This window comes from Scardinius erythrophthalmus (assembly GCF_964197995.2).
Source record: "Scardinius erythrophthalmus genome assembly, chromosome: 25".
NCBI classification, from domain to species: Eukaryota; Metazoa; Chordata; class Actinopteri; order Cypriniformes; family Leuciscidae; genus Scardinius; species Scardinius erythrophthalmus.
Window position 1 is genome coordinate 17,174,859 of NC_138245.1, and position 14,700 is coordinate 17,189,558.

General features: G+C 38.5%; 1 protein-coding gene across 8 annotated transcripts; it reads left to right on the top strand.

The window, feature by feature from the left end:
• The first annotated feature begins 4,549 nt into the window (after positions 1–4,549).
• Positions 4,550–6,927, top strand: LOC308685393 (uncharacterized protein). 8 transcript variants are annotated; one of them, XM_081357121.1, is made up of 7 exons: positions 4,550–4,610; positions 4,705–4,976; positions 5,071–5,182; positions 5,245–5,363; positions 5,476–5,623; positions 5,701–5,819; positions 5,890–6,927. In XM_081357121.1, the coding sequence occupies exons 2-7, from the start codon at positions 4,953–4,955 to the stop codon at positions 6,811–6,813; spliced, it is 1,446 nt and encodes a 481-aa protein (XP_081213247.1). In that variant the 5' UTR covers positions 4,550–4,610; positions 4,705–4,952; the 3' UTR covers positions 6,814–6,927. The 8 variants fall into 8 exon arrangements, with proteins under 8 accessions (XP_081213247.1, XP_081213241.1, XP_081213242.1 ...); XM_081357115.1 differs by having other exon boundaries at positions 4,581–4,610; positions 5,060–5,182; XM_081357116.1 differs by lacking the exon at positions 4,550–4,610 and having other exon boundaries at positions 4,647–4,976; positions 5,060–5,182; positions 5,890–6,563; positions 6,652–6,927.
• The last annotated feature ends 7,773 nt before the right edge of the window (positions 6,928–14,700 follow it).

The following is a 14,700-nucleotide window of genomic DNA, read 5'->3' on the forward strand; positions in this document are numbered from 1 at the left end:
GGTTGTTCAGTTGACTACACACACCCACATTAATAATGACAGAATAAACAAAGACCACCCTTTGTTGACAACCATCAAACCAATTACAGAGAAAAACACTACTGAAAACTCTCCAGTCAATATGTATTTAGAGACATTAAATAAAAATGTAGAGGTGAACAACAAAGAGAACTGGAAGACTTCTCAAGATACAAAGTATATTGCATTCAGACAGATTTTAAGTTCCATCACAAAGCCTGAAACATCAGGACACAATGGCACGCTTGTGACGCAGTCTGGCTCCATCCAAGGGTCCTTTGAGAATCTCATGGTGGGAGAGGAACGTTATGTCACCAGCCATCTGCCTGCAGCCACCCCTCCATTAAAGACTGGTGAGTATTTTCTTCTGTTTCTTCTGTTTTTTTTTTTTTTAAGAAAAACACTGCAATGTCAGTACTGAATAAAAAAACTATAAAAAAAACTGAGCAAGAATGTAAGCAAATCAATGAAAGAAACAGTGATTATTTGTATGAATTTTAGGTATGAAGAGCCATGAAGGGACTACCTCTGATTTACCTGTGGGGTCATCATCCACAACTACATCTGTTTTGCAGGCAAAAAACAAAACCACAAACTCAAAAAACAAAGGTAGTCATAAATATTGCCATTTTCACTAAAACTGTAGACAACTTCTACACTCTTTTATTAGAGTAAAACAACTTGTTGAGTGTTCTAACTAAAATGTTCTCCATTTTCATTATAGATTACCAAAAGCCAGAATGGTTTGGACGTTTGTTTGGACCATTAACAGAGAGTGATTTATCTAGTGTCATAGGTACATGCATACTAGGCCCATGCGTGGTCTCCACCGGTGGCAATGTGACCCGGCTACAGTGGGAGGATTTAAAACGGACACTAACCTTTGCTTGGGAGGTCCATGTGTTTGGCTCAGCTGCACTGTTCCTGTTGGTAGTGGTTGCTGCAACTTTTGGAGTGATCGGTGGGACTAATATGCTCCACCCCTTTTGCAAGACATTCACTTTTGCTAACATCCTGCTTCTGCTAACAGGTCTGCTTCGATTTGTACAGCTCATAATTGACCCGTACGGCACCAGAAACATTCTGCCTCGCCCTGCCCTCACTGCTTTGTATAACTTACCAATTCCCTTACTGCTCTGGGCCCAAGCCACCTTGGCACTTTTTGCTCTGAGGGAAGAAACATCTCCTCAACGGCTTTCAGTTACTGGGGGACTGGCAGCACTGCACTGTATCTCCCTCCTGTTGGCTGACCTTCTATCCAAAACCTTGTTGCCAGCACTGCCATTAATGTTACAGACATTTACTATTTGCTGGGGATTACTGCTTTGTTTAGGAATCTTTTTCCAGTGTCTAAAGCATCTCTGCATCTCCCACAGGTCCGCTCAACCAAGGTGGAGTGCTCCGAAAAGTTTAGAAAACAATGTCAGGCGCGTACTATTGCTGTGCGCCCTCCTTGGGATGTTCTCCTGCGCTCTGCAAATCTATAGTTTCCTCTGGCTTTATGGGTTACTTGGTGACTGGCGCAGATTTGGGTGGGGCTGGTGGTTCGGGCAACTCTCAGCAAGACTGTTTGAGCTGGCCTGGAGTTTCTCTCTTCTACTACTGGGATCTAGGGTGTTCTGGAGGCCACAAGAAAGTAAGCAGACAGCTAAGAGAGGTGGGAAGTGGAAACACAGGAACAAGCTGTTGGACAGGTTACAAATGGGGTATTGGTGGAGCCCGGATAAGAATTGGGCTGAACTGTTGCCAAATAACTGGAAAGGTCACAGGCAGTCGTGTGCAAATGTCAGCCAGTCTGTCAGCCAGTCGGTGATCCGAAACCATGTAACTCCAGCGACCTCAATCATGACTGTGCATGAAAATGTGGGAGTTATTGGCGGAGGTGTCCTGTTGAACAGCAGTTACGACCACCATGCCTCTCCTCTGTGGACTAGCGGTGTGGAATGGCAAGAACACGAGTGCATTCTCTCACTTATTGAGTTTGACCTTCATCCCCCTTCACCCATCAACCTCCATCATAGCATTGACAACGCCCTCCATCATGCCCACTTGCCTGGTGTGGGTAACCTTTTCTCCCCTTCTTCACCCTCCTGGACCCAAAATGAGGGGTCAGGTGGACCACTCTTCGAAAATGTTGTGTCCCCGACCACCCCAGCTAGCAAAGCCTATAGGTGGGCTTTAGATACTGGCTCGAGTTCTAACTCCCCTGAGCACCTTGGGACTGCAGTACAACATACTGAAGTGTCTGTGATTGAGCCCATGGCTTCCTTGACTCCAGAGACCATTAGGAAAGTGTGGGAGAGAGATACGGTCATCCCGGGAGTCACTGTGGAAGATGACTGCACCATAGCGAGTGAAGATGACGTCACTAGTCTTTGAACTACTAAGAAGTTTAGCACTTTAGCACTTTCCACATGCAAAATAATGTTTTTAAATAGACAATGGACACAATAATCTATACTATTTAAGTAATGTGATTCTCATTGACTGGAGTTTAATGGATAAAATATATAAAAAATGTATAATTACTCATTTTTAAAAACTCTCTCTCTGTTTGTATCTGTATGTATATTACTGTGTCCCATACATACAACTTAAATGTGGTTAATGTATGTACTGTGCTGCCTCTGAATCCTGTTTTTATAAACTGCATTATAATAAATAAAGGGATTATTGTACCTTATTGTAATTCATTGTGTCCTATCAACAAGGACACCAGCCCCCGGTTTCACAGAAAAGGCTTAAGCCAAGTCCCAGACTAAAATGCAAGTTTGAGCTGTTTTAACTGAAAGCAACTTGCACTGACATATCTTAAAATATGTCATTAACATGGTTTTTTCTAGGGCACATTTATGAGGGCCAACTCCAATAGAGGCATGGCCTCCTCCTGGGCATGGTCAAACGGAGTATCCATTGGCGACATCTGTGCGATGGCTGGCTGGACTCTTCACTGTCCACCTTTGCCAGATGTTACAGCTTGGACGTCCCTGCTCTACAAGCATGGGTCCTGTCTGTTTAGCTGGGCTTTGACCTCTACGTGAGCTCAGCTTGTTTGAAACTTTTCCCTCGAGTACCTCGCCCTATTTTATCCTTGCTGCCTTCAAGGGCCTTACCCCAAGTGTCTTAGTTGTTACTTCTTTTTTTATTACATGTTGCCCCAAGTACACATTAATATGCAAATTAGATAGATACGTTGTACTGAATTGAACTACATATTTATGGCCATTTTATCCACATATAGAATAAAGTAAAATGGCATATAAATTCATTCCATTATATCTTTCATAACATAGTTGAGAATCATCTTTATACAATGATTGGTTAAAAAAATCCTGAAACCTGAAAAAAAAAAAAAACATTGTTTTTGCCTATACATGTCATTTTATGTAACTTTATTTGTTAAACAACTGTCAACTATAGTGGACATAGCATAACATATGTATAAAATATCACACAAACAAGTTTTTTGTTTCATATAAAAAATTTAATGGCAAAATTATAAATTCAAAAAAAAACTTTTATTTCTGGGTTTTAGGATATTATATATCTACTGCTGAATTTGTTTTCAGATCAATAGAGAACACATCACAGTTTTGATGTTAATAAAAATATAAATATGTGTATATATATTACATGATACAAATGTTTGACGAGTTTTAAAGTTTTATTATTTTTATTCCTGAAATCCACCCTTCTAGTGAGATCAGGATAATTGCGATTTTTAAAAGCTATCCTAATCTTACCAAAAAAAAAAAAAAAAAACCAACAACTCGCGATTTGATCCAGATCAAAACAACCCATTTTCAAGATTTGAACCAATATGATAAATGAAATTCGATCATGTTACTTTTGAATAACTGGGTGCAGGGACCATTAGAAAAGTGTGGGAGAGAGATACGGCCATCCCAAGGGTCACTGTGAGATGACTGCACCAGCACAGCGAGTGGAGGTGACATTAGTCTTTTAGTTTAGCACTTTCCACATGCAAAATAGCAGATTAATATTTTAATGAAATTTATTTTAATAAAAAAATTTAATTTTTTAAAATGGAAACAATAATCTAAAGTATTCAAGTAATGTGATTCTTATATTATTTTTGACTGCAGATTTATTTTTAGATTTTTAAATAGACAATGGACACAAAAATGTATACTATTAAACAAAAGTGTAATGGATAAAGTACATTAATGAATCATTTTTAAAAGCTCTCTCTCTGTTTGACTCTGTATGTATATTCACGTGTCCCAGACACATGACTAAAATTTGTTTGTTATTTTTTATCATACAATAACATTTGTATTGTTGTCTATGTACTGTGACACTTCTGAATCTTGCATTATAATAACTAAAGTGATTATTGTGCCTTATTGTAACTTATTAGTCCTATCAGCAAAGACACCAAATGTTCTGAATTTTGGCATCACTTGACTGAATTGTCAATAGCATACACACATACTACTCTGCAGTATTTGCTAGTATGCTATTCCAAATTCAGCCCTTGTGTTAACTGTCAGCTTAATGAGGCACAGGTGAAAACAACAAGCTGATTGAGGAATAGATTTGATTGGTCAACCTGTATGAATGATTCAAAAGTGAGTACAAATAGCATAGTATGTCTCAATAAGCTTGTCCATGTTTATAGTCAAAAGTCTTTCAGTAACTGTTTTATTTGTTATTTTTTTTGAGGGGGTGCTCTGTTGAGTAGTACAACAAACCAACCATGCCCTGGACAAAGGGCATCTTACTTTTCACCATGTCTGTGACCATGCTGACGTCTTTAAGGGCTAGTCCTGAGTCCTTTTCTGAAACTGGGACTGCTTACAGAGCAGTCTCTGAAAACACCGTCCATTTTGGCAAACTTTTAATTGGTGCTCAAGGTGTAGTATCTGGTAAAGAAATGGAAATATCTGGGCTAAGGTCAGCAGAACAGTCTGATGAATACCGGTCAAATGAAGAAGGTAATTTGAGATCTAACTAATCCACTAATTTAAAGTGGACCTACTTTTAAATACAACTTAACTTAACTTGAATTATTTGTAAGAGCGGTTCCAGCTTGCTAAAGCTAAGCTGCGGCGTCTGGGTCCCTTTGTGCACTGTGGAAGTTATTCAATGACCTTGCGTATTCCAGGACAAATAAGGATGCCACACTTTCTGGTTGATCGAGGTAAGTTGTTTTGGAGTTGTTGTTTTTTTTTCTTATAAATCATTCTAACATTTCTTTATCAGGAGTTGAGTCACCCGTGTCTTTGTCTGAGATGCCAGCCAGCTGTGGTTTCTCACTGAAGCGGGCACGCAGAGATGTTTCTCTTGATGCTCCATACCAGGGCTGTCATGTCAGACAACAGGTTAGTCTGCATGATAAAGATGACAAGTGCACTGTAGCTCTGCTTCAGCCAAGTGAAAAGTGGGCCATGCATTAATGGTTTAATTTTTTTTCATCCCCAAATCTCCTAACAGGGTGGACGTTATGTTCTGCCACTCTTTATGATGGGGGCTCCAGTGCAAATGTCTTGCCCTGTGAGTCCTCCCCTCCCTAAAGTGTCTTGCCTCCCTTCTGGCATGATGATCTCACTTGCCGTCAGAGCAGATAATGTTAAAGTTCAAGGCAAGTCACTTAATTCCTTGAGTTTAATCTAAGAGGTGAGTGAGCTTTGTTTTACTTATTTTTCTCTTTCCTCTTAGTTGATGGATCATGGCAGCCTCTGCTTCTAGCATATTATAAATGTTCATTCACACTGGAGACTGTTGATGGTTCACTGGTTATAACTGCACCATTCACAGGAAGCTGTTGGGAAATGAAGGTATGAATAACCGAGTGCCGTTGTCTGATTCAACTATGTATGCTAGTTGATGGTTCATGTCTTTTCTCAGGATACTGATATGCAGCTCCCTTTGATGTACGGTGACCGGGAAGTGACTCTTTCTTGTCCTGTGACACAACCAACGCTGGCCCCAACAACCACTGATCCTGTCCAGGACCCAACTGACAGTCAACAAATATTTTACCCTTTCCCAATTGGAAAACCTTGGGGGTATCCTCCATATTTTCATGGTCATCCTGGTGTAAGACCTGTACCTCCCACTGTGCCACCTACAATGACGACTACTACTCTTCAAGACCCTAACCAACAAATGTTACATCAAATGGATCCCATGTCAAAGTTTTATCCGTATTACTTTAATTCTAGAGGTTCCCCTGCAGCATCACAACTTCAAAAGCCCAGGTACCCGATGTTTCATCATCCCCATATGTACCACTTCAAGAGACCAGTTGAAGCAGCAACTACACCTTCCACAACCACTGTTGCCCAGTTTGATCAGTTCGCAGCACCTCAGCATCAACTGTTCAGGTACCCGGGGTACCATCCCCACCATCCCCACCATCCCCACCATCCCCACCATCCCCATCATCCCCATCATCCCCATCATCCCCATCATCCCCATCATCCCCACTTCGAGAGACCAGTTGAAGCAGCAACTACACCTTCCACAACCACTGCTGCCCAGTTTGATCAGTTCGCAGCACCTCAGCGTCAACAGTTCAGGTACCCGATTTTTCATAATCCCCATATGTACCACTTTAAGAGACCAGTTGAAGCAACGACTAAACTTTCCACGACCACTGCTGCCCAGTTTGAGCAGGTCGCAGGCTATCCTCCACTCTACCCAAAGTTTTATGGCCCTCAATCTTTTGTGCCTCCTGGTGTTCAATACCCATTCATGCCCCAGCATCCTCAGAATCCAGTCTTTCCTCCTGCTCGGTCAAAATCTATCTACTGGTCTCGCAAACAATGAATGAGATGAGTACTTGAAGTTATTCCAAAGTGGCAATTGATACTGGAAGAGACTCTGACTTTATTGTTTTTCCCTTTTCAGGGTCATAAGCTTAATAAAATTTCATGACACTAATTGTTTTTGTTCCCTTCCTTAAACGAGTTTACAAGTTTGTTTGTTTTTTGATTGCAAATTTACAAATGCTTAAACCCAGCATGATAGAAGTTAAGACCTAATGTTCCAAATCTTAAATGTAGTATAAAGCCTCCACTTGTGCAACAGCATCTCAATTACTGAAATATTACCAATATTGAAACATTAGGTAGATCACTGAAATATTAAATGTCTGGATCCAATCTCAGATGGAAGCATAGTAAGGTGAAGTTCTTTCCATTACTTGGACAAATGAAGAAAGGGACTCTTTGAAATGGTTTGTTCAATGTGGAAGCCAAACAACTCAGCAGAGAGAATAAATGTCTGGGAGATGAATAGTTGGAGGAGAGAAGTAATTGGACCAGGACAAAGGAGAAGAGGTAGGGGAGATGAGGAAGAATGTGTGCTTGATTGCATATTTGCTTTCCCCTTACACCCTTTCTTTGTATCTCCAAGTAATGGAAAGAACTTCAACACCTTACTATGGCTCCATCTGAGATTGGATCCAGCTATTTCTTAATATTTCAGTGATCCTCTACTTTAATTTGTTTCAATATTTCAGTAATTGAGCTGTTGTTGCACAAAGTAAGTTAAAAATCATTCGACTAGAAACTGTAGATGTCACACAAAGAATAGTATACTAAAAGCAGCCCTAAATAGTCTCGCTACATTTTGTTACGTGTTCAAAGTAAACACGGTCTCTGTCTTTATATCTTTGACGATAATAGTGTTAGCTTTCTATCCAAAATGTAGTTTGGCCTGCTAGCCTACACAGCACAGGACTATACAACGACTAAAACTATCACACAACATACTCAGTCAAGATAACCAAGTTGGTTGGCAATGCTACGCCACACATTGTCTTTCAAATCGTTGTCCTTGTAGTGTGTGATTGGCTGAAGCCTATTCTGTCGCCGCAAAAGTAAAAAAAAATCGACATTAAAGCGGAAAAAATAAAAGTCGTTTTTTCGCCGCAGCACATTCGCGTTCGGTGTGAAAGCACTCATTACACAAACAGCTGATCAAAAAATAAACCCATCGCACGAATTATTTGTGCGTCAAAATCGCGTCCAGTGTGAAAGTGCCTTTAGGCTGTGTCCAAAACCGCATGCTTAGCAGTAGGTGAGCGGATAAGTCTGTCCGAATCCTTAGTATCCATAAAAGAGTAGGTAAGAATTACCTGGGTGACGTACTAATTCTCGCAAGATTCGGACTTGCATATACTAATAGTGTGTCCGAATATTCATACTATATAGTAGGAGAAAACAGTATGTGAAAGTAGTATGTCCGAAACCTCAGTACTCATAAAAGAGTAGGCGAGAAGTTCCCGGATGGCTTACTGCTTCTGCCCAGATTCTGAAGAGCTCGTAGATCGATGCTTTTCTATCCCAGGAGGCCACGGGAGGGGATACGTCATTATCAAACATCGCAGAGATCAACGACGCGGGTGTTTTTAAATGTGAGTAAACATGGTTCCTTGTGTTAAAATCACATGTGTTGAACTACTGGGTTCTCCCAAGGTGATGGAGTTTTGGTTCCTTGCCACTGTTGCCTTGGCTTTTGGCTTGCTTAGTTGGGGACATTTAATATTCAACAATATTATTGATCTGCCTTACTTCAGGTGGACGATGATGCAGTTTTCTTCTAGAAACAAACTTTTGTTGTATTTTCATGTTATTAATGTGAAGCTGCTTTGATACAATCTGTATTGTAAAAAGCGCTGTATAAATAAAGGTGACTGACTTGACTGTAGAGTGAACTGTTGAAGGTGTAAAGATGTTAGACAGTATATAGTATAGTTGTGATTTTGCTGTATAACTAACAGGGGAACTCCAGTAAGCACATGTAAGTCTCTAAATTGGATTTACAGAAACCATATCTTAAAGACGCTTATTTTAAATGTCTATTAACATATGACAGGAAAACCATCGATTAGGAAATGGACATCTTAGTGAGTGATGTAGGGGGGTGTGGGGCACAACCTAACACATTTTGGTTTTGGCTCAATTATTTAAAAAAATTAAGTTGGATAATTTTTATTTTATTATTTTTTTTTTTTTATTTTTTTTTTTTTTTACTCAAGCAGCATACTCAACTCTGCTACAAATGAACACTTAAAGTTTTTTCTAGGACCTACCATTTTCGTACAGTTGCACTGAATTGTAACACAACTCGGTACTATTTTATCTGTATAGTTTGATATTGTTTGTACATCTGTATAGATAGATATTCATACATCCATCCATCATCCTATCATCCTTCTATTATGGATCAATATCATGTATAGAGATATATGAAACGGCTGCACAGTTTTGCAATAAATAAATAAAATCAAATATTATAATTGCTATTGAATAATATTTGTGTGTGGCAGCAGCATGCAAAATTATTATTATTAATAATAACAGTAGCCTAATAATAAAACTGAGGGGTTTTTAAAGGGTTTTCTCACATTTTAAAGGGTTTATTGCATGAAAAACAGGTTTTTTAATAAATAAACTAGTGATCAGTGTGTTAAACATAGTTAACAAATGTGAAAAAAAAACATACTTTGACATTTAAATTCCAACAAAGTTAAATGCGGCAAAATAAATATGTGACCCTGGACCACAAAACCAGTCTTATGTGTAATTTTTTTTAAAATTTAGATTTATACATCATCTGAAAACTGAATAAATAATCTTTCCATTGATGTATGGTTTGTTAGGATAGGACAATATTTGGCCGAGATACAACTATTTAAAAATCTGGAATCTGAGGGTACAGAAAAATCGAAATATTGAGAAAATCTCCTTTTAAAGTTGTCCATTTCTATTGGCGATTGTGCTGCATCCATTCACAAAAATAAATGTTTTATATATTTAAGGTGGGAAATTTACAAAATATCTTCATGGAACATGATCTTTACTTAATATCCTAATGATTTTTGGCATAAAAGAGAAATCTATAATTTTGACCCATACAATGTTTTGTTGGCTATTGCCACAAATATACCAGTGCAACATAAGACTGGTTTTGTGATCCAGGGTCACATATATAAAAAATACTCAAGCCTGAAAAGTTGTGTGGCTCCCTGTTTTCATTCATTATCATTGTACACTTGGCGGGTTAGTTGTAACACTGCACTGTAAAAAATTTGGAGTAAGATTTACTTGAAAAAAGCTTGCTAATTTTTTTCACTCAGAAAATGCTAGTAAATTTACAAAGTTTGCCAAGTAAAAACCTAAACATATTCATCAGTAGCTTTAATTAGAAATCTTTAAGTTAAATTTACTTGAAATATGGAATTAAGTAAACTTTACTTAACCTAGTTAAGTGAAAGTAACAAAGATAATAAGTCATTTTAACTTGGCTAGTAAATGGTTGATTAATATCGATTAAGTTGAAATTTCCTTTGCATTACATTTCACTCAAACAATAATATTGTATTATACCAATCATTTATAGTATGTGCTTTACTTAGATTATCTAAGTAATTTATACTACATCATGTCAGATGTTAAGTCTCATGTGAATGCAAATACAGTACCTCAATACTTCGTAGACAATACACAATGACGGTAACATTTGATGGATCATTTTTGTGTTTGTGTCATTTTGAGCAGAAAATTTACTCAATGTCACAAAATGGCAAGTTACTAATCCTGACAACAAAAGCAATGATAAAACAGTGTAAATACAGCTGGAAAACAGTGAAAAATGAACCTCATTAATTATTCAAGGTCCAGTGCATGATGGGAACCCCAGTATCAGAAAAGTTGAGTAATTTTTACTTGATTTTATTGAGTTATTATTTATGTTTCCATTTCTACTCGCTTGAATTAAGTACTGATATGGAATTTACTTAGTTTTTTTAATTCTTGCCTGGACTAACTTTTTCATGTAAATTACATTGTTTTTTTTTCAGTAGTATTTACTTCACCAAAAAATCTTTTTTTACAGTGTGTGCTACAACTAACCACGCTGTGTAAAAAATATTTTAAGCCTAGCTAACAGTTGCTAGGAGTTGCTGATAATATGTTTCAAAACAGTGCTATGTTTTAGCCAACAAGACAGTGATTAAAGGTACTATATGTAGTTTTTCTACTAAAATTAATCCTTTTTTTATTGCCTGTGTGTGTGAAGGGGTTGTAATCTCACATTAAAATGATCCACTTTGCGGGTTTTGCTATTACTTCGGAAAGCAAGTATTCTTATTTTTATGTGAAGGTGCCGGGTCAGATTTACCGCGAAATCCAGTGACGTGACCTGCACGCGCGCTCCCGAGCCTCTCTCCTCGTCTAGCCTACTGACTTTGCACTCAACAGCGACGACACTGCAACTTATGACATGGACTTATGACTTATGCAACTTATGACATGTCTGATAACACTAAGAAACAACCTGCTCCCAGCACAACACAGACTCCAACACAAACTCCACATATTGATTGTGTTGACCTCACTGCAGTGTAGCAACTGTGGCTATAGAGCTGGTAAGTCCCGCCCCTTCCGCAAAACCCCGCTGGACCTCAAAGTTGAAAAACCGTCAATGCAAGTGAATGGGAGAAAATAATTATTTTCTGGTCCCGTTTGAATTGTGCCATGAATGTGAACATATGTTGTCTGTGAATTTTTTATATAACTTTTCGTGTAAAGAATGATACAATTTAGCGGGTAGAAGTTTGATACGGTTAGACTTTGTGTGAGAACACTTTGTGGACTTCAACTCTCGACGCGTTTGAAACGTCAACACAGTAGCACACGGACACTAGCTCACGGATCCCGCTAAACATGGCTGTGTCTTTGGTGCACTTCACCACCTTCTTTCAGGGAGAGGACAAAATCGTTGAGGTTGGTGAAAACCACGGGTAAGTCAACTTTATGGGGTGACGTCACATAGGCGACATGTAGTCTTTCTCGTTATGTCTTTTCCACAACTGCTAGCTGAAGAATCATACCATATACTGTCAAACTCGTAACATGAAAAGTTATATAAAAAATTCACAGACAACATATGTTCACATTCATGGCACAATTCAAACGGGACCAGAAAATAATTATTTTCTCCCATTCACTTGCATTGACGGTTTTTCAACTTTGAGGTCCAGCGGGGTTTTACGGAAGGGGTGGGACTTACCATCTCTATACAACCAGCTAACTCTGATGCAAAATGACAAGTCGTAGTGAGCAATTTCTTGCTGTTTACTGTGGCTTCCAACATTATCTTACATGACAGAGTGAAAACTGTAACAAAGAAATAAAGTTTGACTGTTTTAACATAAATCTTGTCTAATGAAATATACTTGTAAATAAATATTGTAACTATGTGTAGTCTTTCCTTTTTAAATGGTATTGTAACATTAACTTATTAACATAACAATGAATTTTGTACTTACGACATTGCCTCTAGTGCTAACAACAGATGGATTAAATGTGCACACATACTGTCAGCTTTCTTTCTTCTATACAGGAAATAACCTTTAACCCCAAACTCCAGGTCTACAGCGTATCGAATTAAAAGTCAAGTCATCTTCATTTATATAGCGCTTTTAACAATGTAGATTGTTTCAAAGAAGCTTTACAGAGATAAACATATAATTTAAGGTAACAGAGATTGTTTTGGCTTTATAGCGGTTCTTTAATAAAGTTATTTTCCAGCTAAAGTTAGTTTTGATTGATTCGCTTCCGTTGCAACGATCATTTGTTATTAAATTTGGGGCCGCTAAGACGACACCATTCTCTCTACACAGACTTTAAACGCAAACCTGTGAGAAACGCTGATGGTGTTCACATGCGCATTAAAAATTGGTTCTATAGTTATGTGCGTTTGAATATATGTGCGCAGGTTTGGAATTCCCTACAAACCAAGCCTAAACAAAGTACTGGCGTTTCCTTATAATTTTTGATACAGAATTTTATTTTATTTTATCAATTCGGGGTAGGTACGCAAATTGAGTTTCCCGACAACGCTTTATCTGTAGAGTGGTAAAGGGATCCTCCATAGGGAGAGACTAGTTGGCACTTCAGCACTGCGTTGGATCGGGTCCAGGCGAAGGTCCTTCGTCAGATCTGGATACGGCCTGGATGCAGCAGGCTGCGGGAAAACCTCGGGATAAACAGACACTAAAATTAGCGTAGTAGCCATTCTTTTTATGATGTAACAAGTACATCAGGATTTATGGGAAGTGCTCCCGGTTCCAGCTGACCTAATCTATGCAGCCTAACATTCAATTATAGAAGTCTATAATGTATTATGTGAATACTAGGTCAAAGAGATGTGTCTTTAATCTAGCTTTGAACTGACAGAGTGTGTCTGCTTCCCGGACAATGGTAGGAAGACTGTTCCAAAGTTTTGGTGCTAAATAGGAGAAGGATCTACCGCCAGCAGTCGATTTTGATATTCTAGGTATCAACTGGCCGGAATTTTGAGATCGCAATAGACGTGAAGGACTATAATGCGTTAAGATCTCGCTCAAGTACTGCGGAGCTAAACCATTTAGTGCTTTGTAAGTGATCAGCAATATTTTAAAATTGATGCGATGTTTAATAGGGAGCCAATGCAGTTTTGACAGAACCGGGCTAATATGGTCATACTTCCTGGTTCTGGTAAGAACTCAAGCTGCTTCGTTTTGAACTAGCTGTAGTTTGTTTATTAAGCGTGCAGGGCAACCACCCAGTAGAGCATTACAATAATCTAGCCTTGAGGTCATGAATGCATGAACTAATTGTTCCGCATTTGTGTTTTTTGTCCAATAATTAGAATCTCTGTTTTTTTCAGAATTAAGTAGTAGGAAATTACGAGTCATCCAATTTTTTATATCAGCAATGCATTCCGTTAATTTTGTGAATTGGTAAGTTTCGTTAGGTTTTGAAGAAATATACAGCTGAGTATCGTCAGCATAACAGTGAAAGCTAATGCCATGTTTCCTAATGATATCTCCTAATGGTAGCATGTACAGAGAGAACAGCAGCGGTCCTAGTACTGAGCCTTGTGGTACGCCATACTGAACTTGTGATCGATGAGACATCTCTTCATTTACTGCTACAAACTGATAACGGTCAGATAAGTATGATTTAAACCATGCTAGTGCAGTTCCACTGATGCCAACATAATTTTCGAGTCTATTCAAAAGAATGTTGTGGTCGATAGTGTCAAATGCAGCACTAAGATCGAGTAACACTAATAGAGAGACACAACCACGATCGGATGATAAGAGCAAATCATTTGTGACTCTAACGAGAGCAGTCTCTGTACTATGGTACGGTCTAAATCCTGACTAGAAATCTTCGCAGATATCATTTCTTTCAAGAAAGTAACACAGTTGTGAGGATACTGCCTTTTCTAATATCTTTGACAGAAAAGGTAGATTCGAGATCGGCCTGTAATTGACTAATTCTGTAGGATCAAGTTGCGTTTTTTTAACAAGCGGTTTAATCATAGCCAGCTTAAAGGTTTTTGGATACTACGTATCCTAGTGACAAAGACGAATTAATGATATTAAGAAGAGGATCTATGACCTCTGGAAGCATCTCTTTCAGTAGCTTAGTCGGTATAGGGTCTAACATACATGTTGTAGATTTAGATGATTTAACGAGTTTAGTAAATTCTTCCTCTTCTATAACCACGAACAAATTAAATTTTCCCTCAGGGAGACTACAATGCACTGCCTGATGCGATACTGTAGAACAGTGGTTTTCAAACCCTGGGTCGCGACCCTCGGGTGGGTCGCGAGACTTAAAAAATGGGTCGCCAGGATGATTTAAGGAAAATATA